A 26,477-nucleotide genomic window follows, 5' to 3' on the forward strand; every position below is an offset into this window, starting at 1 on the left:
TGTGCTGGTACCAAAATCTGGAGGTGAGTGGAGATTGTGTTGATTATAGAAAGGTCAATGCAGTCACAAAAGTGGATCCTTACCCTCTCCCCAGAATTGATGACCTCATTGAGGAGGTCGCTGCTGCAGAGTACCTGTCAAAATTGGATTTGATGAAGGGATATCATCAGATCCCCCTTACAAGCAGGGCCACTGAGGTATCCTCTTTTGTTACCCCACATGGGCACTTTCAATATAAAGTGACCCCATTTGGGATGAAAAATAGTGAGCTCCTTCCAGCGCCTTGTCAATTGGCTAGTTGAGGGGTTGTCAGATGTCAGGGCATACTCAGATGACATAGTAGTGTTCTCTGACACATGGAGTGATCACTTGCACAGATTGAGGAATTTATTTGACAAACTGGCACAAGCCAATCTCACTATGAAAATGAAGAAAAGTGCCTTTGGGAGGAGTACCATTACTACCTGGGACACCAAGTTGGCCAAAACTGCATCATGCCATTAGAGGCCAGAGTGAAAGACATCATGGATTTCCAGGTCCCAAAGACAAAGAGAGGCATCAGAAGATTTATGGGCATGCTTGGATTCTATCGGAGGTATTGTCCAAACCTTGCAGAGGTTGCTCTTTTAACCCACATGCTCTCTTATAATCATTTCAGGTGGGATGAAGGCACTGATGCAGCCATTGAAGAGTGCAAGAAGCTTCTTTCAGATTGTCCTGTCTTGATAGCCCAAGATTATAGTAAGACCTTTTATCTTTTTTGTGATGCCAGCCATGTAGCTTTAGGTGCCATGCTTGCTCAGGAAAAGGATGGTGTCATGAGACCCATCTCCTTTATGTCTCAGATTCTCAAGGAGTATCAAACATGATATTCCACCATTGAAAGGGAGGCCCTCAGCCTCGCATTACCTTTGAAGAAATTCAATGTGTTCCTAGATAAGAAAGTAGTTATCCTAAGCAACCATAACCCATTGAAGTATATCATAGGTGGTAAGACAAAAAATGACAGATTAGCTAGATAGGCATTAGCAATCCAAGGGTATGATCTAAGTATTCAACATATTCCAGAAAAATCAAATGTGTTAGCTGACGCCTTGTCATGTCCTGACACAAAATGTTCAGGCCTTGTTTCACAGATCTGAAATTTTCTCCAATAAAGGGGGATATGTGTCATGTTTCCATCATGACCATGACATGTTACACAACGGACTCGTGTTTTCATCGTGACATGTTACACAATGGATGCGGGCATCGCACACAAAGATGATGTGGAAGATTTGGAGGCTGGCAGCGGAGGAATATGAAATTGGGGCCTCCTGCCAGCAGAGGTCAGAGGGCACATAAATCAATTGAAGAAAAGAAGTAGGACCCCCACTTCCATGCCTCATCATTTATAAATAGTAGATAGCTATTAGTGACTATATTGTGAGCCCTCTTCACACAAGAATAAAGATACTGGTAAATTGTGTAGACCTGGGTAAATAGAAATAGGATAGGTTACATAGACGTACATTTGCACCTGTGCCATGGCACTGGTGTTGTACGGCTGTAGCATAAAAAAGATGCACGGGCACTTTTGAGCCCTCTCCTGATTACCGCGCCCACACTCTGTTCACACCAATTAACTAGTAAGATTTAGTCGTAATATGATTTAGGTATTAAATTAAGCGATTGCACCCCACCATTTTTCTTTATCCCAGTGAATTAAATTGATCGTAAGAGGCTAAATGTCAATCTAGGATTCTGGATTGCAAGAACTACTCGAGTCATGGTTTAGGATTCGATGTATCAACGCAAATACAGGGCCTAGCACACGACACATACTAATAAGGCCTAGATTGGAATATGTGGTGACATTATGGTCACCCAGTACCAAAAAGAATATAAGGAAGATTGATAGAATCCAGACAGCAACCACAAAAATGGCTCCAACACTTTCAAAATTGTCATATGAAGAGGGACTGGCTAAATTGGAGTAACCAACTTTGGGGTAAAGAAGAGAGAGGGGCAACCTACTGACCATCTACAGAATCATGAAAGGCACAGAAATGCTCGATAGAGAGAACTTGTTAAATTGGGACAAGGGGACATGGAAAGAAACTCAAAAAAGATAGCTACAGAAGATATCTGAAGAAGAACAGTTTTCCACATAGAGTGGTGGACACTTGGAACAAACTGGACGAAACAATAGTGTGTGCAAAAACCAAACACAAATTTAAGAGCATACTATACATTGCGAGATACAAAGGCGGGACACCATGAGCATAACTCCCCTTCCCATAAGATACAACTAAGTAAATACAATATCCTCTTAGCATCCATTTCCAAAATGTCTATTTCTCATTATACTTTTTAATCCCCCAAGGCATTTACTTGTTTCTCTCAATCTACATTCTACATCCACCTCCACTCCTCCCTTTCCTGCCATATACACACACCAAGTATCTGAAGCTATCCACTTCCTCTAGTCTCTCTCCCATAATACTCACTTCCAATATGCTGCCATCCTCTTCCCTTGTACGTCTCATCATCTTACTTTTACCCACATTTATCTTCAACTTCCTTCTTTTGCACACCTTCCCAAACTCATCATTAATTTAAATCTCTCCTCTAAATCTTCTACAAGTGCAGTGTCGTCATCAAACAACAACTGGCTTATCTCCCATTTTTCATTTTCTTTAACCATTTCCAACCCCCAGCCCATTACTTTTGCTTTTATCTCTCACACCACCCCATCCATGTATAAATTGAACAGCCAAGGTGACATGACACATCTCTGGTGAAGTCCCACCTTTACACATGGAGGATACACGAGGTTATATGTACATAAATATATATATACTCGTATATCCATATTATATATATATATATATATATGTATATATATACAGTAGTACCTCTACTTACGAAAGGCTCTACATACGAAACACTTCTTCGGAAAAATATTGCCTCTTGTTACGAAAGAAATTTCAGGATACGAAAGGCGAAATTTTCAAAATACGCGCTGCTACTCACAGCTCCCAGAGTCCACCGAACGTAAACATACTTGTAGCATCCTGTATCTTGGTTTGAAAGTGGCGCGTCCGAGCTGCTCTGCCATTGGCTATTGCCCAGCATCTTCCTGGCATCTCATTGGCTAGGAGGGACCTCTGTGTGTATGTGCGTATACCCAGAATCCCCTTCGTTTTCCCGTCGGCCCACGAGGATCACCGAAGCCTCAGTCTCACACCAGCGAAATTAAGTAAAGCACGAAGTGTTCGGACAGTTTTTCGTCAGCTTTTGTTAGTGTTTATTGCAACTTTACGTGTGTGTATTAACTTTTATTCACTATGGGCCCCAAGAAAGTGATGGAGAAAAGTGGTGAGAAGAGAGTTGTTTTGTCCATACAAACAAAGCAAGAGATAATAGAAAAGTACGAAAAAGGGATGCGTTTGGTTGATCTCGCCAAAGAATATGGCCGTAATCCATCTACGATCGGCACGATATTAAAACAAAAGGAAGCCCTAGAAAATACGACTCCTTCCAAAGGCCTCTCTGTCATTTCGAAGAGGAGGTCGGCAGTGAACAATGAGATGGAGAGGTTGTTACTCGTGTGGATAAAGGAGAAAGAGATAGCTGGAGACACAGTGACCGAGACCATAATTTGCGAAAAGGCGACCGCCATCTTTAATGACCTCGTAAAGATGGATGCAGGCGAGGAAACTTTGGTGCAAGAACCACACCAGGAGTTTAAGGCATCGCGTGGATGGTTCGAGAAGTTCAAAAAGAGGAATGGAATTCACTCTGTTGTTCGGCATGGCGAGGCATCTAGCGCCGACCAGAAAGCGGCCGACGAATTTGTGCGAAAATTTGAACAATTGGTGATCGATGAAGGCTACGTTGCACAGCAAGTTTTTAATTGTGACGAGACTGGCATTTTTTGGAAAAAGATGCCTTGCCGTACCTTCATCACAGTAGAAGAGAAAAAAATGCCAGGTCACAAGCCCATGAAGGACCGCCTTACACTTCCCCTTTGTGCCAATGCCAGTGGGGATTGTAAAATCAAGCCCCTGCTGGTGTACCACTCCGAAAATCCCAGAGCGTTTAAGGCCCACAAAATATTAAAAGAAAAACTTCAGGTGCTATGGAGGGCCAATGCCAAGGTTTGGGTTACCAGACAATTTTTTGATGAGTGGGTCAATTTGGTTTTTGGCCCTGCTGTTAAGAAGTACCTAGAGGAGAACACTCTCCCCATCAAGTGCCTCCTCATTCTCGATAATGCACCTGCCCACCCGCCCGGCCTCGAAGATGATATCCTGGAGGAGTTCTCATTTATTATGGTGCTGTACCTCCCACCTAACACCACCTCTATCCTCCAGCCCATGGACAAACAAGTCATTTCGAACTTCAAGAAAATCTACACGAAACACTTGTTCAAGAGGTGTTTCGACATCACTGAAAACACCCAGCTTACCCTTCGTGAGTTTTGGAAGCAGCACTTCGATATTGTTGTTTGCCTCAAGATAATTGTCATGGCTTGGCAGGAGGTGACCAGGCGTACCCTTAATGCGGCTTGGAGAAAGCTGTGGCCCAATGCTGTTGCCCCACGAGATTTTGAGGGGTTCGAGGTGGAGTTGGAGGGTAAAGTTGAGCCTGAAGTTGACGAAATTGTTTCGCTGGGAAAGTGCATGGGGCTTGAGGTGAATGACGAGGACATCGATGAGTTGATTCAGGAGCACCACGAGGAGCTTTCGACGGAGGAGCTGAGGGAGTTGGAGGCGATGCAACACACGGCAGTGCAGGAGGAGTTCAGCCATTATTCCGACAGCCCGAATAAAAGACATTTTAGGAAAATTCTATGAAGTTTCGGAATTTGTTGAAAAGAATCACCCAGATAAAGTGTTCACTAGTCAGGCTATCGCTCACTATGATGATGTTTGCTTTGCACATTTTCGAAAGATTGTTAAAAGCCGACAAAAGCAAACCTTGGATCGGTTCTTTACAAAACGTCAGGCAAAAACCACTGCTGAGAGTGAACCTGAACCGAAGAAGGCGCAAGGTGACAACGATAGCAGTAGGAAAAAAAAAAAAAAAAAAAAAAAAAATTCTTTACATTATGTACAACTCTCATTTTTATGTTTATTGTGCAGTAATTTAATTCTAACATGTATTTGTTACAGGTTTTGGTGCATTTTTGTAATTTATAAAAAAACAATTATATCCGATTTATAAGGGGCTTGGAACCGATTAGGGCATTTATAGGGTAAAAAGCGTTTCAACTAAATTTTCACGTTACGAAACGATTTCCAGAACGAATTAATTTCGTAAGTAGAGGTACCCCTGTATATATATATATATATATATATATATATATATATGCTAATAAGAACACGGGTACATGTGTTCACTTATGCAAAGTAGACCACTTGGAAAAAAAAATGTAATATACGAAAGCGCTCTGCTTCGTTAGTTTTTTTTTCCCAAGTGGTCTACTTTGCATATATATATATATATATATATATATATATATATGTATATATATATATATATATATATATATATATATGTATATATACATATATATATATACATATATATATTGAAACATTGTGACAAGTTGAAAAGGGTGGAAAAAAGAGTCATGGGTCTCGTTCCAAGTTTATTCCTGACTGGTTTCGCTTGTAGCTTCTTCAGAGGAATGTTATTCTGAGAATAAAGCTGGCAGTGTACATAGTGGGTTGACTCCGTATTCCCTCTTAGTGGGGGTTGATTGGAGTTTACATTAAATTATTGTATGAGTGTGGAAATAGTATGTGTGAGGTGGTATTCTATGTGTCGTAATGTTACAATTTATAATTTCATGAGTATGATATGATTTATGTTAAACCAATAAACCATGGTGTGAAATGTGACTCAAACTAACAAACCAGAAATCAAACAGTTATATGTGTGGGAATAGAGTGTCTGATGTGTCCTAAAATGTGGCAAAATGTTGCATTTGTGTTAGCATGCTATGTTGTATATTATCGTACATTGTACTTGTATGTTGCTTCTCCTCTCACTCGCCTCCTATGTTGTATATTATCCTACATTGTACTTGTGTGTTGCTCATTTGGGGGAATTATGTTTCCCCCCCTTTATAAAATGTCATATGTTTTATTGTTGTTGTTTTATTATTGTAACTATGTGTGTAAAATTGTAATTACATTGGATATCACAAAATGCGATGTACAACTCTTCGTGCCAAAATTGGCAGCGGGCCGGCAGTTCAGAGCTCGTACTCCTTGTATGCACACGTCAGTGATTATAGTATACCGTCGAACCAACTTTGACTTTCATTTAAAATAGCCACACCCGGTACACATTTTATAATATGAGTATAGTGTGACCATGTTGTGAAAAGCTCGCATTAACAGAACAAATTAAACTTTTATGTATGATATAGATTACACTGTAATGTAATTTGAACAAAAGAGGGGGAAGATGGAATAAATTAAATAAATTAATCAGAAAGTGGGGAACATAAAGTGGACAAAATACACAGCTAAATAAGTGGACAAAGTACATACATACATACATATACCAAGGCTTTTTTCCCCCTTACCAGGGGGGTAGCCAAAAAGGACAAGGCACAAAAAAATTCCCACCCATTTCATCCCCGAAAACACTCCACACCCCTCCACCCTCCCTCCCATCTTAGCACCTCTTAAAGTACAAAGGACAAAGTACACAGCTAAATATGCAGAAGTGAGAAATTGCCCCAACACAGCGCCAACATAACAGGGGGTTTCGTCCCAGTTTGATTTAATTTATTTAATTTATTCCATCTTTCCCCTATTTTGTTCAAATTACATTAATTCATATCACATATAACTGTTTAATTTCTGTTTTGTTAATGTGAGTTTCTTTTCACAACAAGGTCATACTATACTCATATTATCATAAAATGTGACATTTCACCACATTTTAGGGTTTTTGTCCAAGTTTGATTTAATTAATTTTGTTCAAATTACATTAACTTGTATCACATATAAATGTTTAATTTCTTTTCTGTAAATATGAGCTTCTTTTCACAACATGGTCACACTATACTCGTATTATAAAATGTGACAGTAGGGTGAAAGTGGCAGTAGACTGGAAGTGAGCATTAAGGGAGAGCGACTGGAGGAAGTGGATAGTTTTAGATACTTGGGTGCAAATGTAGAAGGAAAAGGTGGAGTGAAGGTGGAGGTAGAATGTAGATTGAGAGAAGCGAGTAAATGCCTTGGTGGATTAAAGAGTGTAATGAGGGTTAGACATTTAGGAATGGATGCAATGAGGAGACTGTATGAAGGAGTGATTGTGCCAACAGCACTGTATGGGGCAGAAACATGGAACATATGAGAAGAAGAGAGGAGTTTGAATGTGTTTGAGATGAGGTGTCTGAGAAGTACGGTGGGGGATACTAGGCTAGATAGAGTGAGAAATGAGGAGAACAGAGGTGAAAAAGGAGCTGGGAGATAGGGTTGATGAAAGAATATTAGGATGGTTTGGACACATGGAAAGAATGAGTGAAGAAAGACTAGTAAAAGAGGTATGGAAGGCAGATGTGGAGGGAGGGAACATGAGGGGATGTCCTAGGATGAGGTGGATGGATGGGGTGAAGGGGGCTTTGGGGAAGAGGGGAATGTCTGTTGAGGAAGGAAGGGAGAGGACGGAAGACAGAGGTGAGTGGAGAATGGTTGTATATGGATGATGTTGTGATTGCATGAGGAGGAATGGGCAGGGGGGTGGGGGGTGAGGTGGTATGTGTGAGCAAATTTTGACGCAGCCCGAAGGGATTTCTCCCCGTCCTCTCCTTATATGCAAGGGGGGATCGCCGATTAAATGAAGCGGCCTTGCTGTGGATGTGCTGTGTCTTGTGACACTGCTTCTGACCTAGGGCGGTGGGCAAGGTGCAGGGATGACCCTCAGATGAGAGGGAGGGTGAGAGGGGTGTGGAGTGTATTTAGGGATGAAATGGGTGGGAGTGATTTTGTGCCTTTCCCTTTTAGGCTACCTCCCTTGAAAGGGGGAAAAAGCCTTGGTATATATATGTATGTATAAAATGTGACATTTTGCCACATTTTACGGCACCTCAGACACTTTATTCCCACACATATAACTGTTCGATTTCTGGGTTGTTAGTTTGAGTCACATTTCACACCATGGTTTATTGGTTTAACATAAGTCATATACTCATGAAATTATAAATTGTAACATTACGACACATAGAACACCTCACACATACTGTTTACACACTCACACAATAATTTAATGTAAACTCCAATTTAATGTAAACTCCAACGGACCCTGACTAAGAGGGAATGCGGAGTCAATCCACAATGTATACTGCCAGCTTTAATCTCAGAAAAACATTCCTCTGAAGAAGCTACAAGAAAAACAGTCAGGAATAAACACAGAACGAGACCAAGGACTCTCTTTTTTCCACCTTTTTCATATATATATATATATATATATATGGAGGGGGCTTTGGGGAAGAGGGGAATGTCTGTTGAGGAAGGACAGGAGAGGACAGAAGACAGGGATGAATGGAGAATGGTTGTATATGGATGATGTTGTGATGCATGAGGTGATGGGGGGTGAGGTAGTATGTGTGAGCAAAACTTGACGCACCCCGAAGGGATTTCTCCCTGTCTTCTTTTATGCACGGGGGGACGGAGAGGGGGGTCGCCGATTTAATGAAGAGGCCTTGCTGTGGATGTGCTGTGTCTTGCAACAACACTGCTTCTAACCCAGGGCAGTGGACAAGGTGCATGGATGACCCGTCATCCAGGAGGTGCTTAGATAAGAGGGAGGGTAGAGGAGTGTGAAGTGTATTCAGGGATGGAATGGGTGGGAATGATTTTATGACTTTTCCTTTTCGGCTACCTCCCTTGTAAGGGGGGAAAAGCCTTGGTATGTGTGTGTATATATATATATATTTATATATATGTGTATTTACCTAGTTGTATTTTACGGGAAGGGGAGCTATGCTCGTGGGGTCCCGTCTTCATATCTCATTTTATCTATTTTTAAATTCATGTATTGTTTTTGCACACACCACTTTCTCATCTAACTTGTTCCAACTGTCTATTACTCTGTGAGGAAAGCTGTTCTTTTTCAAATCTCTTCTATAGCTGTCTTTTTTTATTTTCTTTCCATGTCCTCTTGTATTTCTGTCATCCCATTTTATCAGATTCTCTCTATCAGTAATTTCTATGCCTTTCATGATTCTGTAAATAGCTATCAAATCTCTTCTCTCTCTTCTTTGCTCTAGTGTCTGTAGTTCAAGTTTTTCTAGTCTCTCTTCATATGATAGTTTTGAGAGTGTTGGTGCTAATTTTGTAATTGCTCTTTGTATTCTTTCAAGTTTTTTTATACATTTTTTTGTACTTGGTGACCATATCGCTGCTGCATATTCCAATCTTGGTCTTATCAGGGTGATTAGGATTTTCTTCACCATTTCTTCATCCAGGTATGTAAATGCAACTTTGATTGTTCTTATTAAATTATAAGTTTCTCCAAAAATCTTTTTTATATGTTTCTCAGGTGACATATTATTCATAACAATGACTCCCAAGTCCTTCTCATTTTCTACTTTTTGTATTCCTTCTTCTCCCAATTTATATGATCCTGTTATTCTGTTTTTGCTTTTTCCAAATTCCATTATACTACACTTTTTTGTATTGAACTCCATCTCCCACTTCCTACTCCATTCCTGTACTTTATTTAGATCTCTCTGTAGTGATTCACAATCTTCTTCAGTTTTCACTCTTTTCAGTAGTTTTGCATCATCTGCAAAGAAGCTCATATAGCTTTCAATTCCTTCATCCATATCATTAATATATATAGCAAACATTATTGGGGCCAGAACTGTTCCCTGCGGAACACCGCTTATTACTTCATCCCATTTTGAGTGCTGGTCTCTTATCACTACTCTCATTTTTCTTTCTTGCAAAAAGTCTTCCATCCAATTTAGTAGTTTGCCCTGTATTCCTCCTTCAGTTTCTAATTTCTTAAGCAACTTCTTATGTGGTACTTTGTCAAAAGCTTTCTTTAGGTCTAGAAATGTACAGTCCACCCATCCATCTCTTTCTTGTATTATATCTATTAGCCTTGAATAGAAACATATTAAATTGGTGACGCATGATCGTCCTTGTCTGAATCCAAATTGCCTTGGATTTAACACTTTGTTTTTTTCTAAATATTTTACCCATCTACTTTTGATAATTCTTTCACAAATTTTTGCTATTGTACTTGTTAGAGAGACTGGTCTATAGTTGGTAGGTTCTTCTTTATTTCCTCCTTTATATATAGGTACTATATTTGCTTTTTTCCAATCTTCTGGAACTTTTCCTTCTTTCAAGGAACTGTTTAGTATGCTATGTATTTTGTCTGCCAGTTCATTCCTGCATTCTTTCAGTATCCAGTTTGCTATTTCATCTGGTCCATGCGATTTTCTGACATCAAGATTATTCAAGTGTGTTAATATTTCATTCTTTGTTATTTCTATTTCTTCCATAGGGGGGACTTTCTCTTTCCATTCGTTCTCTTCAGGTTGTATGTTCTCCCTTATAAACACTGATTTAAAATGTTTGTTCATAATTTCCGCCATTTCCATTTCCTCAGTGTATTCAACTCCCTCTTGTCTTAATTTCTCCAAGTCTTGTTTGTTTTTCAGTTTATTGTTTACAAATTTGTAGAATAGATTTGGTTGATCTTTACACTTTTCTATGATATCTTTTTCATATTTTCTCTTTTCCTCTCTGCACGTTTGTACATATTCATTTCTATAACAGGTATATATTTTCCATTTTTCAGGTCTGTCTTTTTTCCATCTGGTCCAGGCTTTGTCTCTTTTGTCTTTTAACTCCCTACAACTTTTGTTGTACCAGCATTTTACATATTCTTTTCCTTGTTTTTGTCTTGGGACATACTTTTCCACTCCTTTTTTGTAAATTTTTGTCAAAATATTCCATTTCTCTTCTACTGTTGTTTCTTCTTTGTATATTTCTTCCCAGTTTTCCTTCTGAAAGAATTCTCTTTATTTTATCAAAGTTTGTTTTTTCATACATCATTCTTCCTTTTCTATATTGTTCATTTCTTTTCATATATTTTTCTTCATTAACCCCTTCCATACGGTGCCGCACACGTAGGCGTCATGGACTTAGATCTCGGTGGCAGCAACCAATGCCAGCCGTACGACGTGTCGTAATAATACTCGCATCATAAAATATAGTCACCGCTTATATCGATCGTTCTCTCTTCACCCGTGAATTTTGATAACCATAGAAAATGCGATTACAAAAGAATTAGAAAGAATGTCATTATGGAAGGGCGACTACAATAAATATAATCAAGACGCCGATATGGCAGCCTCGCGAATACACTCGCTCCCCATGACGCCTACGTGTGCGGCACCGTATGGAAGGGGTTAAGTTCCAGTTCAATCAATATGTGGTCACTTTTACTTATTGGTGTTTTATATTCAATTTTGTCCACTATTCTAGGTTCAGATGTAATTATTAGGTCTAGTCTCGATGGCTCTTCTTCATTTCTATACCTAGTGTTCTCCTGTATCCATTGTGTCATTGTATGGTCAGTAACCATCTCAAGTAGAGCGTTTCCCCATGAGCCGTCTCCACCCTTTACTGTCATTTCTTCCCAGCAGATTTCTTTGCAATTAAAGTTGCCGATCATAACTATTCTTCCTCCCTCTTCCATTATCTTGTTTAATGCTATCTTTGTGTCCTCTAACATACTTTTATGTTCACTCTCTTCCCATGAGGCTTTTTTTGGGGGCACATAATTTATCACAAACTTTCTGCTCTTCTTATCTCTGTCTTCTACTTCCATCACTATCATCTCTACTGTATTCTTTCCATATGTGACACACTTCACGTTTATATCCTTCTTAGTCAGGAACATAACTCCACCCCCTTCCTTTTTCACTCTGTTTCTAATCCAATAATTATATCCATCATGTCCTACACTGTTGGGTGGTAGTGGACCTTTTAATTTTGTTTCTACAATTCCTATTATGTCTGGTTCTTTTTCCTTCAAATAATCATTCAGCTCATTCAATCCTGTAATTAATCCATCTATATTTGTGTAAGACACTCTTAGTTTTCTGCCACTTCCATTGTGTTCTCTGTTTCTCTTTTGTTTTTCTCTTGTATGTCGACTTTCTTTAGTTTCATATTCACTACTTTCCAATAGAATCTCTCTTTTTCTGACTCCGTTCTTTTCTCGTTTTTTTCCTTAGCTTCAAGTCTTTTCTGTTTTTCTTCCTCTCTTTCCTCTTTATTCATTTCCCTTTTTATCCATACCTTTTTATATTGTTCACTTGTTGCTAGTTTCCCTGTTTTGGATAAGATATTCTCTGCCGTCGTTTGTGACTTGAATTTAATCTTAATTGGTCTGGTCTTATCTGTGCTATACTTTCCGAGTCTAAATTTCTCTTCGATTTGCTTCATAATTTCTGGTTCATCTTCCTGAACTGATTCTAGTAATTGGCTTACTTTTTTATTTTCCTCTTTGATTCTTGTGGTTCTATCTGGGTTGTGTTTTTCTTCCATTCCTAATATAATTATACATTTCTTCTTGTCTGCTAAATCTCTTACTATATTCTCCTTTTGTCTCATCACTTTAATAACCGAGTCTTCAGTATGTTCTTTCAATTGCTGTTTGACTATGTCAGTGAATGAAACTTTCCAATTCTTAGCTTCTTTAGTTATGGCCTCTCTGTTTTCTTTACTATTCCTCTTCAATTCCTCATTCTCCACCTTTACTTCTCTTAACTGTCTTTTTAGGTCTTCTATTTCATCAGTTAAATTTTTGTTCGCCTTCTCTAGTTTTTCCAATTTCTCAAACCTCTCGGCGATTTTTGTCATCTTGCCAAACCTAACTTCCCAGTTGTCAGACATTTGTTGAAGATTTTCCTCCAGTTTTGTCAGTCGGGGGAGGTTGGTATCCGCCGCCCTTTCATTAAATCCTTTGAAATTATCATCCTCACCTTCCATTGTACTGCTCTTATCTATGTTTCTGATCTTTACATTTTTATTAGACATTTCGTCGTCACTCAGCTGGTCGGGGGGCCGTTTTTTGATGTTTACATTTCGTCTGTCTGCCTGGGCCAAGTCTTCTCCTTCCTCATTTCCTTCCATTTCCCTCAGCAATCCCTCCCCTTCTCCTCTTTCCCTACTTTCCCACTACCCCACGAGCAATTTCCCCCCACCCTGCAAATACAATAGGTACTTCCTTTGCTTTGGAATCCTCTATTTTTCACTTTTTCTTCAGAACGTCCTCTACGCCGTCCGTTCACTGAAGTGTGTGTGTGTGTTTGAGATAAAATGTCTGAGAAGTATGATAGGGGTTACTAGGCTAGAGAGAGTGAGAAATGAGGAGGTGAGGAGGAGAACAGGGGTGAAAAGGGAGCTGGGAGATAGGGTTAATGAAAGAGTATTAGGATGGTTTGGACACATGGAAAGAATGAGTGAAGAAAGATTAGTAAAAGAGGTGTGGAAGGCAGAGGTGGAAGGCAGAGGTGGAAGGAATGAATATGAGGGGGCATCCTAGGATGAGATGGATGGATGGGGTAAAAGGGGCATTACAAAAGAGAGGAACGTCTGTTGAGGAAGGATGGGAGAGGACAGAAGATAGGGGTGAATGGAGTAGGGTTGTGTATGGATGATGCTGTGATGCATGAGGGGGAGTGGGTGGGGGGTGGGGGGTGAGGAAGCATGTATGAGAAAAATTTGATGCAGCCCAAGGGGATTTCTTCCAGTCTTCTCCTTTTCTGCATGAGGGGATGGAGAGAGGGGGTTGCTGAATTAGTGAAGCAGCCTTGCTGTGGATGTGCTGTGTCTTGCACCAATGCTTCTGACCCAGGGCAGTGGACAGGATGCAGGGATGACCCTTCATCCAGGAGGTGCCAAGATGAGAGAGGGGGAGGGTGGAGGGGAATGGAATATACAGGGGATGGAATGGGTGGGAGTGGTTTCTATGCCTTTTTCTTTTTGGCTACCCCCCGTATAAGGAGGAAAAATGCCTTTGTTATATGTATGTATATATGTACACATACATATACCAAAGGCTTTTTCTCCCTTATCTTGGCTTGTTCTTTTTCAGATCTCTTCTATAACTGTCTTTCTTGATTCTCTTTCCGTGTCCTCTTCTATTTCTACTATCCCATTTTATTAGATCCTCTCTATCAATAGTTCCTATGCCTTTCATGATACTATAAATAGTTATCAAATCTGTCATGTATGATTTGTATGACAAGCGAGTAAATGCCTTGGTGGTTTAAAGAGTGTAATGAGGAATAGACATTTGGGAATGGATGCGAAGAGGAGACTGTATGAAGGAGTGATTGTGCCAACAGCACTGTATGGGGCAGAAACGTGGAACATAAGAGAAGAAGAGAGAAGGAGTTTGAATGTGTTTGAGATGAGGTGTCTGAGAAGTATGGTGGGGGTTACTAGGCTAGATAGAGTGAGAAATGAGGAGGTGAGGAGGAGAACAGGGGTGAAAAAGGATTTGGGAGATAGGGTTGATGAAAGAATATTAGGATGGTTTGGACACATGGAAAGAATGAGTGAAGAAAGACTAGTAAAATCAGTATGGAAGGCAGATGTGGAGGGAGTGAACATGAGGGGACATCCTAGGATGAGGTGGATGGATGGGGTGAAGGGGGCTTTGGGGAAGAGGGGAATGTCTGTTGAGGAAGGAAGGGAGAGGACGGAAGACAGAGGTGAGTGGAGAATGGTTGTATATGGATGATGTTGTGACTGCATGAGGAGGAATGGGCGGGGAAGTGGGGGGTGGGGTAGTATGTGTGAGTAAATTTTGACGCAGCCCGAAGGGATTTCTCCCCGTCCTCGCCTTATATGCAAAGGGGGACGGAGAGGGGGGGTCGCCGATTAAATGAAGCGGCCTCGCTGTGGATGTACTGTGTCTTGCGACACTGCTTCTGACCCAGGGCGGTGGGCAGGGTGCAGGGATGACCCGTCATCCAGGAGGTGCTCAGATGAGAGAAAGGGTGGGAGGGGTGTGGAGTGTATTTAGGGATGAAATGGGTGGGAGTGTTTTTATGCCTTTCCCTTTTTGGCTACCTCCCTTGGAAGGGGGAAAAAGCCTTGGTATATGTATATATGTATGTATGTATGTAATTATTGTCAAAATTCCATGTTTATGGTATATTAAAATTTGGGATATTCTAAAATAAGAAATATTAGCCACAGGTATAGCCCCAAGGAAGAAATGGCACAAAGCTACAGTGTTACCCAAGCACAAAAAAGAAGGAATGCAACTCTCTGCAGTGATGCCAGGTCCAGAGGTCACATGGATAAATATGGCACCTAAAAGTAGTACCAGGATGCTTACAAATATATAACTGAGCAGGTAATATATAGGTAGCTGATATTGTATGCCTTCCTCATACATAATAAAAAGTGAAGTGAATATGTGAAGACAGGCAAATAGGGAAATACAGAATAGGTTTGTATATATATAGAAAGTTGTGGCATTTCTGCCCAGTGGCATCTACAAGTGCCATAAATTTAGAGTGTTCAATGCCATTCTCTCTCTCACATGCCTTCATTATACTTTTAACTCCATAGGTGTAATAAAGTTATTTTCAAACATTGCCTTTGTTTCATCCTGGTATAGAGGAAATATCCTATATAAAGGGTGAATAGGCACAATGAGCATGAATTGATAGGATTGTTCAAATATTGGCCAGATCAGAATATTTAATCAGAAATATGCCAGGTTCATGACAGGGGCCTAATGTTCAAGGGAAATGCCTGTTGAGCAGGGAAGATAATTGTGAGTGGGGAGTGATTGTGAATGGATGAAACTGATGCAGCCTGAAGTGGTTTCTTCTTTCTGCTCTGTAATTTCTCGAGTGGGAGATGGGGAGGGTTACCATGTAATGAAATGGTGGGGGTATACAAAACATATACAATAACAGCACAGCATTTGAGACTATATTCAGTATATCAGGTATCTATTATAAATTGAAAACAAGTTCCAAAGAATTTCAATAAACTTTTACCTTATTATTAAGTCTGAGAAGGACACTGTGTGGACAATCAAAAAGGACTGGCTTGGTCACTTCACTGGTTCCCCTTACTCGCACTGTTACAGACTGTTCACTTCCTAGTGGCCACCAGCCAATACACTCACCTGCCCATATTAAATAGAAAACACTGTGACATCATGCAATAATGGATCATTTTACATATACCTGTATCACAGAATTAAAAAAAAATATCATCAAAGTACATGCTTTAGAAAAAGAAACAAATAAACAATTTATTGTACAGCATAAAAATAAAGTCAAACCCATGGAAAGATTATATTTTACCTAGTTTTCCCTATTTCAATAAATAATGTATTGACATTATATATGACTATCAATTGACACCCATGTCCAAGGTTCCCTTAACTTTATATATGAAATAGGTATTAATTTGAAGTGCACAATAAAATCTAAATATTCGACTTCCCCTTAACTCAGTGATATGTGATAACTCAAATCTGTTCAATGATGAATCACTGGTTTTATACAAATAACAATTTCATTCCTACACTGAGATTCTTTTCTGAAAAGTAAAATATTATATAAAATTGTTTCATATGGAGGGAGATTACATATGCTGGGCCCTCCTATAAAAGTGCTGCACCTCACTGCATTTCCCTTAACTTCCCCAGTGTGGAAGGGAGCAAAGGAAAGGACCTCCATCCATGGGAGGGTTCAAAACCACCCTTACAATAGGGAAATGGCATTTGGTGTATGAACACGCACACAGACATGGTCGGAGCAACACGTATTTTCGGAGCGCTGGCTTACAAGCGAAAATATAAACAAGAAACGATCAGCGTAGGCTTTGTTGTTTATACGCGGGGTGGTAAGGCTGTGCATTCATGGTGAAACAATGTAGGTCGAAATTGTATCTCCGTTACTTTCTTTTTTCATTTTTTTTTTATTGTTCTTAAAAATGGAAACCCCTAAATCCAAAGACGCAACTAAAAGAAGCCTGGAAGAAACAAAAATCAAAACTCCACTAGGAGTAGTGAGAAAAAAAATCATGCTTAGCTTCAACACCAAGAGAATACCAAAGATTAGACGTAAGTAGATTTTCTGGGTTTGAAAGAGAAGGAAATGGATTACTAAGAGTAGAGATGGATAGAGAACCCAGATACAGGAACATAATGAGGAGTAGAGATCTAAGTGATATCGTAGATGAACTATTAGAACTTAAAAGCGAATATAAGATAATGTACCAGGAAGTATCAAACCTAAGGAAAGCCAACGAAGAAAACAATAGGGAGATAGATGAGTTGAAAAAGGAATTAAAACAGCTTAAGGGTGATAATGAGAGGTTCAAAAGTGAGGATAATAGTAGGAATGAGGCTCTGAAACGAGAAATTAAAAGTCAAATGAAAGAAGTAACTGAAAAGGTGGAAGAAAAAATTAAGGAGAATGACCTACAGGAAATCAAAAAACAGTGGAAAATTGAGCAGGAAAGTCAGGAAATATCCCTAAAGAAAATAATGGAACAACAAGTAAAAGATAACACAAAAGAAACTGTAATTCAGGTTATTAACCACTTCGGTACGGGACTTAAATCTCACGGGCAGCAGCCAATGCCAGCCGTATGACGTGTCGTAATAATACTCGCATCATAAAATATAGTCACCGCTTATATCGATCGTTCTCTCTTTCACCCACGAATTTTGAAAACCACAGAGAATGGGATTCAGGGCGCATTTGGGAGAATGTAAAAACACAGGGGCGACTACAATAAATATAATCAAGACGCCGATATGGCAGTGTCGCGAATCCACTTGCTCCTCATGACGCCTACGTGTGCGGCACCGTATGGAAGGGGTTAAAGAGAAAAGTAACCTAGTTAGGGACACAGTGGATAGAAAAAGGTGTATAGTAGTCTATGGCATTAAAGAAAAACACAATGTACCAAGATATCAGAGGGAAAAGGAAGAAAAAGAGATTGCCAAAGAAATACTTAAGGAGTTACAAACAGATGAGTTAGGCTGGGACAGAGAAATCGAGGAAACTCATAGAATGGGCAGGTACTCTAAAGATAAGCAGTATAGACCATTAAAAGTAAAACTTAGATCGCAATCAAGTGTAGAAGAAATTTTAACTAGAACAATGAGATTAGCAAGCAGTGAACAGTACAAAAATGTATGGATAAAAAAAGAAATGAGTGAGGAAGAAAAAGAGAAAGAAAAGGAACTTAGGAATGAGGCAAATGAAAGGAATGAGAATAGAACTGAAAAAGAAAAGGAGGAGTTTTTTTGGAGAGTGATAGACATGAGGCTGAGGAAAAAATACATAGTCATAGGGAAAATGGAAACAAAGAAGACAGAAGGGGAGGAGGAGAAAGGAAACTAAAAATAGCTTACACAAATATAGACGGAATAATCTTAGGAATAAACTAATTAAACGATTATCTAGTATTAGAAAAACCAGACATAATGGGAATTGTAGAAACCAAATTAAAGTTCATACTAACACCCCACACTGTGGGACAAGGTGAATATAACTGCTGGACAAAGAATAGAAAGAACAAACAGGGCGGAGGAGTTCTAATTTTGGCCAAGAAAGATTTAACTGTAACAAAAATAACTGAAGGAAAAAATAATGTAGAATCAATTATAGTACAAGTCGAAGGTAAAAAAATGAAGAAAAGAAAATTTGCAGTGGTATATGTACCTCCTAAAACACAAGCCTGGACAGAAAGGGATCACGCCGAGTTACTAGATGATTCAAAAGAAGAACTAATTGAAACACTGAAGGATGGAGGAAATACAGTAATTATGGGTGACTTTTAATTCAAAAGAAATATGCTGGGAAGATATGACAGTGAAAGGGGGAGAGAAACACTGGGGCAATGTACTCCTTGACTTGACCATTGAATACACAAGGACCCAGTGGATTAGAGAAAATACTAGATATGGAGGAAATGAAGAACCCTCAAAATTGGACTTAATACTTACGACAGAACCTGAGATAATCGAAAATATTATTTACAAAACTCCAATAGGAAAAAGTGACCACGTACTAATAGAAATGGAATTGAAAGAACAAACAGACCAAAGCAAAAATGATAAAACATAGAATAGGAAGACCTATGTATAACAAAACAAACTTTGAGAAACTTAAAATATTCTTTCGCAATGCAAACTGGGAAAAATTCCAAAACGAAGATAGAGGGATAGAAGAAAAATGGAACATACTAGAAGAAATATATAATTAAGGAGTGAACAAATTTGTACCACAACAAAAAATGGAAAAGGCATACATAAAGAACTGGTACAACAAAAGATGTAGTGAAGCAAAGGAAAAAAGAGACAAAGCTTGGAAAAAGTGGAAAAGAGGTAAGAAACAAAGAAAAATGGCAAACATACATCAAACTAAGAAACGAATATGTAAAAATACGCGGAGATGAAAAGAGAAATTATGAAAAAAAGATAATAGACAAATGTGAAGAACCCAAACTATTTTACAAATATCTAAATGGAAAACTGAAAAACAAACAAGAAATAGAAAAACTGCGCCAAGATAAAAAGGAATTTACAGAAGAACTGGAAATGGCTGAAATAATGAACAACCACTTCAGATCAGTATTCACAATAGAAAACTCGCCTAACAGTGAAGTTAAAGAGAGAGAATTATCCCCAGCAATGAAAGAAATAAACGTAACACAAAAAGAAATCGGTGATCAAATTAAAACCCTGTATGTCACAAAATCACATGGCCCAGACGGAATAGCAAACTGGATACTGAAAGAATGTATGGAAGAATTAACTGACAAAATATATGACATAACAAAATCATCACTTAAAGAAGGAAAAGTACCATTGGACTGGAAAAAAGCAAACATTGTACCAATTTATAAGGGAGGTGATAAGGAAGATCCATCTAACTACAGACTGGTCTCACTAACAAGCACAATAGCAAAAATTTGTGAAAGAGTGATCAAAAACAGATGGGTTAAATACCTGGAAGAAAAATCTATACTGAACCCAAATCAATTTGGATTTAGACAAGGGAGATCCTGTACAACAAATCTGATCTGCTTTTACTCAAGATTAGTAGACATAATAGAAGAAAGAGATGGATGGGCAGACTGTGCTTTTCTGGACCTGCAAAAGGCATTCGATAAGGTACCTCATAGGAAACTAATAAATAAGATAGAGTCAAAAGGTGGCATCAGAGGAAAATTATTGGAATGGATGAAAGACTTCCTGATTGGGAGGAAAATGAGAGTTGTAATTAGAGAAAAATTCTCCAACTGGGAAGAAGTAAAAAGCGGTGTGCCGCAAGGATCAGTACTGGCCCCGATCATGTTCGCTGTATACATTAATGACATGAATGAAGGCGTGGAGTGCTATATGATTTTTTTTGCAGATGATGCAAAATTACTTAAGAAGGTAAAAACGGAAGAGGACTGCAACTCATTGCAACAAGATCTGGACACAATATGGAATTGGACTCAAAAGTGGGAAGTAAAATTCAATATTAAGAAATGCAGTATAATGGAATTTGGAAAGAGTAGAAACAGAATATCAAAAGATTACAGAATTGGGGAAGAAAAAATAATAAAAAAAAACTATTAAAAAGATCTTGTAGTGATGATTGGAAAGGACATGAAACCAGATAAGCATATAAATAAGATGTTCGGAGAAACCTACAACTTACTGAGAGCAATCAAAGTGGCATTTACTTATATGGACGAAGAAATGATAAGGAAAATACTAACTACACTAATAAGACCAAAACTTGAGTATGCAGCATCACTTTGGACACCCAGTACCAAAAAGAATATTAAGAAACTAGAAAGATTACAAAGAGCGACAACCAAACTAGCACCGACACTCGCCGAACTAACATATGAGCAAAGACTATCCAAATTGAACCTACCAACTCTGGAACAAAGAAGAGAAAGAAGAGATTTGCTAACTATCTACTGAATAATGAAAGGAATGGAAGTTTTAGACAGGAACGACCTATTAGTGTGGGAAAATGGTAAAACAAGAGGACACGGAAAAAACTTGAAAAAGGATAGTTATAGAAAAAACTTGAAAAGGAACAGTTTCCCACACAGAGCGATAAATACATGGAACAAATTAGACAACAAAACAGTATGTGCTAACACTATACAAGATTTTAAGATAAAACTTGATGCAGAGAGATACAAAGACGGGTCACCACGAGCATAGTTCCCATCCCATATATTACAACTAGGTAAATACAACTAGGTAAATGGAAAGATTTTTTTGAAGGACAGTATTAAAGAATACGATATCAAGATCTAGAGCAGTAATTAGTGGAGTTCAACAAGGTTCGGTGCTTGCACCAATAATGTTTCTTGTCTATATCAATGGCATGATGGAAGGAGCAACAAGCTGTGCCAATATGATTGTAGATAACTACAAAATCATAAGAGTGAAAAATAAAGAGGACAGTAGATTATTACAAAAAGATTTAGACGCTATTTCTGCATGCAGCCAAAAATGGGAAATGAGGGTCAATACCAAAAAATGCAAAGTACTGGAGATGGGTAATAGTGGCAAAAGATCATTTTTAAACTATTCCTTAGGAAGTGAACCCATTACAGAAGCAAAAGAGGAGAAAGCCTTAGGAGTGTTGATAAAAGACAACCTGTCACCTGACAGACATATCAGCAGGATTGTGGGAGACACATACAGAGTACTGCAGGAGATTAAAGTGGCATTTCACTATATGGATGAAGAGATGATGAAAAAGCTCATACAAACCCTGATCCATCCAACACTGAGATATGTGTCTGTAGTATATTCACCACAAAGAGTGAAGGATATAAGCAAGATCAAAAGAATACAAAAGGCAGCACACCAGACTGCTCCCCAGCCTGGCAGATAAACCATACAAGGAAAGACTAAAAGTTATATCATTATGGTATTCGGGTTACTAAAGGGGAATGATTGCAGTGACAAAAGACATCTGATTAAAGATGGGAAGGCTTTAAGAGGTCATGGGAGTAAATTAAAAAAGACAATATGTTTAACCAATGTGAAGAAATACAGTTTTCATATAGATGCATACTTGGAATAGTTTAGGTGATATAGCCCAAGCTCAAACAATACACATGTTCAAATCTAAATATGACAATTGGAAATCAAAGATACCGATTAATTTGGAGATGAACATGAATTAGAGGCTAGGTATATATATACCAATGGCTTTCTCCCCCTTACAAAGGGAGGTAATCAAAAACCAAATGTATAAAATCCACTACCACCCATTTCATCCCCACAAACTCCACTCCTATTCACCCCCCTCCACCTGACTCCCTCTCATCTTAGGTCCTCTTGGGTGATGGGTCATCTCTGCATCTTGTCCACTGCCCTGGGTCAGAAACAATGTAGCAAGATACAGCATATCCATGGGAAGGCCACTTCATTTAATCGGCAACCCCCCCCCCCTCCATCTTCCCGTGCAGAAAAAGAGAAGATGAGTAGAAATCCCCTTGGGATGCATCAAAATATTATCAACAAATACGCTCTCACTTCCATCCCGCACCCACTTCCTTCCATGCAACACATCATCCATGCACAACCATTCTCCACTCACCCCTATCTTCTCCCTTCCTTCCTCAGCAGACATTCCCCTCTTTCCCAATGCCCTTTTTACCCCATCCATCCATCTCATCCTTGGTCACCTCATATTCACTCCCTCCACCTCTGCCTTCCACACTTCTTTTACTAATGTTTCTTCACTCATTCTTTCCATGTGTCCAAACCATCCCAGTACTCCTTCATCAACTGAAGGTTGTGAAATGGTATCACTGGTAACATAGTCATTTACAGTTTCACCATTTCCATAATTAATGTTAGTATTTCCTTTAACAAATGCATTTTCAATTTGACAATTAAACAGAAAAGGTGAAGAAACCAGTAATTTTTAACTTTCAATACCTAACTTTCAATTGATAAGAATGTCTATGCCAAATTAAATTTCCACTTTCGGTGAACACTTTTACAACATAATTGGTCCACAATAATCAATGTCAACTCTACTCCAAGGTTTACTAGCAAAATTCCACATAAATTTACTTGAAGAAGCTTGATTATTTCTAACACAACCTTCATTACAACTTTTTACAAGCTCTTCAATATCACCAGAAAGCCTGGGCCACCAAATGTTTTCTCTAGCCTCAGCTTTCATTGCCACAATTCCATTATGACTGGAATGCAGTAGATCAAACATTTTAACTCTTAAGGGGATTGTCCATCAGAAAATCACGAAAAAAAAAAACGAAATTCTGAAAATATTTCCTCTAAAAGTGTTGCTCATAAGCTATCTCGTGGCTGAGTATGGAAGCTGTATCTTGATTTTTACTATCTAAAAAAATATAATACAGTACCTCCCCCACCCTACTATGGCTGGGTCGTGTGCACTGCATACTGCATATTACGTTTTCTGTTGTTACATATATTTGCTAACAAAAGAAGCTGTGTATTTTGCACAATATTTATGCTTTTGTATGATAAATAATAGCATACGATATGGCAACAGGGACCTGACTGCATACCGTACAGTATGAATCGTCCATCAGAAAATCACGAAAAAAAAAAAAAACGAAATTCTGAAAATATTTCCTCTAAAACAACTAGTGATGCCATAAAACAGCTTAGGATGGCAGATAAAGATTGTCTGTTGCCAGAGATGCATCGCGCCACGAAAAGGAAAAGTGCACGCTTGGAACCTGAGCAACATAACCCTGGTGGATACTAACTGGATTCATCATATAAACCTGTAATTAATCAAAAGCTGGCAACAAAGAGTAGGGTTGTGCCTATGATACCCTTTCAACACCATAACATCTTAAATAATGAAAGGGGACCAGTGACCATGAACAAAAAATCTATGACGCTCACTCCTGAAAAACTTGATTTTTGCACATTTAACTTGATTCATATCCAAAACGCCTCCACTGATTTTCAACTGCAAATCCTTTTCGGATTCAGCATAATTGGGAGAACATTTGGAGGCAGATTTATGTCCTGTCAAGGACTAGTATGATTTTTTCATATATACATTTTTTTTCTTTCTTTTTTCATCAACTTTGGATTTTTTTTTTTTCTCATAACAGACTGATCAGAACATCATAATTCTGCCTCCATTTCTTCATCTATCTTAGCCCATTATAAAGACAAAAAATAATAAATATCCAGTCAAAGGCCTACCCTTTGAATCAATTTCAAAATTTTCAAAAATTACCCCTCAAAAATTAAAGTATAAGTATAAATGACTTGAAAACTCGGTGGTATCTTCTCTGAGACAAGACAATTACTAGGAAAAAATCTCAGCCAATTTCACCTCAAACTAAAAAAGTTCGATTTTCTAATGGACGATCCCCTTAAGGCAGATGGAACAATAACTATTTTTAAACAGAACAACACCATTATGAATGGATAAATCATTAACATGAGAATATTCACTACATCTGAATTGTTATTCTATACAAATTTTACAAGAGAAATTAATTTACTCAGTACAGGATCTTTTGTCATTCTCTGCAGTTTCAAAAGAAAAGTTAAAAACATTGAATTTTTCTATAAGTTTCACATATTCTGCCAGTGTGCCTGAATTAATACAATCATCAATAGGTAACCTACTCAAAGCATCAGCAACTACATTGGTTTTACCACTTTTATGTACAAGATCATAGCTATATTGTGACAGCAAAACAGACCACCTGATTAATCTTGCATTTGAATTTATTGGAATTGTTTTGTTTTTTCCAAACAATCCAAGAAGTGGTTTATAATCAGTTCTGAACTCAAAATTTCCTAGCCCAATCACTATAAGCTACAGGTTCTATGATTTTATTATCAAAGAGCTCTTGTACAGTAATGTCAACTAACTGCACTAATGGCACTTCCCTTGCTTTGATGAATTTAGGTATAGCATCTTTTTCATATATATCTTAGCTTCAACTCCTTTAATAGGTAAAACTTCATTTATATTATAACTATTCAAAAGTTTAGGATTATCAGAAACATTCATGCCATTTACTGAGTTCACTTTCAAAGCTTTATCTAAACCTGATCTTAATGCCTACTTTGTTCATTAGATCATTACTACATAAATCATTACAATATGAATCAGTAACAAAAAAATCTATGTTTTGTACTATACAACCACTCCTCGTTTAACAACCTACTCGGTTAACGACAACGCAGAGTAACGACGGGCTTTATGACAGACCAATATTCGTTCGTAAATCTCCTGAAGTTATGATGTTGTGTACAATAAGTTGCCTGAGGCAAATTTGTATGATGTTATAAATGAACTTGTACAGTGGATATTAGCTGTGAGGTAAAGTGTTCTGAAGCTTAGGTCTACATTACCATCATGCAAGCTGCAAAAACTACCTGGGGTACAGTATATACCAGTACAGTATTGGTAAAAAATTTTGTTTCAACCATGGGCACAATATAGCAATAGAAAATTAATTATTAATTTTGTAAATTATAATGTATCAACGTAATATGCAATTTTGTGAGCGGAAATAAAAAACAAAAAACTGCTAAAACAGATTTCATAAGTAATGAAGTCGTATCGGATGAATGGTAAGCCATGTTTGTTATGATAGATGCCAACGTCGAAGAAATGAAACAATGATAATTTCGTCTAACCTAAACTAAACTAACCTAACCTGTGTTTGATAAATCATTATCTGCAAATTAAATGTCATCCAGCTCATCCTCGTTGTCGTCGTCGCGAGAGACGTTGGCGGGCTTTTCAACCACTCTCTCAGCTTGTGGGGTATACAAAGTTCTTGCAGCTTGAAGGAATGCATGTATCTCTGCTCCATAACATTCCTTCAAGAAAATATAACTGGCGAGGTACTGTCGGAAGTACCGAGGCCGTCAATTGACAGACAAGATGGGGTCCCGACCCTATGCTACCGACTTCGTTCATTAGCATATTTGCTTGTGGCAAGGTATTTTTTATTTTAATTTCTGCCCACAAAATTGCATATTACGTTGATACATTTTAATTTACAAAATTAATAATTAATTTTCTATTGCTATATTGCACCCATGGTCGAAACTAAAAAAATACCACGTTATTTGAGGGCTTTCTGTACTATCAAAACAGTAAATAAAGCTTTAATGTACTGTATAAAAGAGGGAAAATACACGAAAATAAAGATACATGTATTGCTGGACATTGTACATACAGTACATGTACGTATATGTATACACTTTCCCTTAATGACCAATTCGGTTAATGACGGCAACGCTGGTCCCAATTGTCGTTGTTAAACGAGGAGTGGTTGTAGTTGTTAAATTCTACTACAAGATCAATTTGACCTTTTAATTTTATTTGATGACCTCCATAAGCAGTCAAATCTTTGGAAAAAAAGAGTCATTTTAACATTTAATACTTT

At 38.3% G+C, this 26,477-nt stretch overlaps 1 protein-coding gene across 11 annotated transcripts in view; it reads right to left on the bottom strand.

Annotated features, from left to right (window-relative positions):
- Positions 1-26,477, bottom strand: part of Vps13 (vacuolar protein sorting 13C) — a 1,483,510-nt gene that overhangs the window by 304,001 nt on the left and 1,153,032 nt on the right. For all 11 annotated transcript variants that reach the window (XM_076210284.1, XM_076210280.1, XM_076210283.1 and 8 more), the window contains one exon: positions 16,058-16,188. In XM_076210284.1, coding sequence (XP_076066399.1) covers positions 16,058-16,188 — 131 coding nt within the window. The remainder of the gene's footprint in view (positions 1-16,057; positions 16,189-26,477) is intronic.

The sequence above is a fragment of the Oratosquilla oratoria genome, chromosome 27, assembly GCF_046742065.1.
Source record: "Oratosquilla oratoria isolate Oo_2021 chromosome 27, ASM4674206v1, whole genome shotgun sequence".
Lineage (NCBI taxonomy): Eukaryota > Metazoa > Arthropoda > Malacostraca > Stomatopoda > Squillidae > Oratosquilla > Oratosquilla oratoria.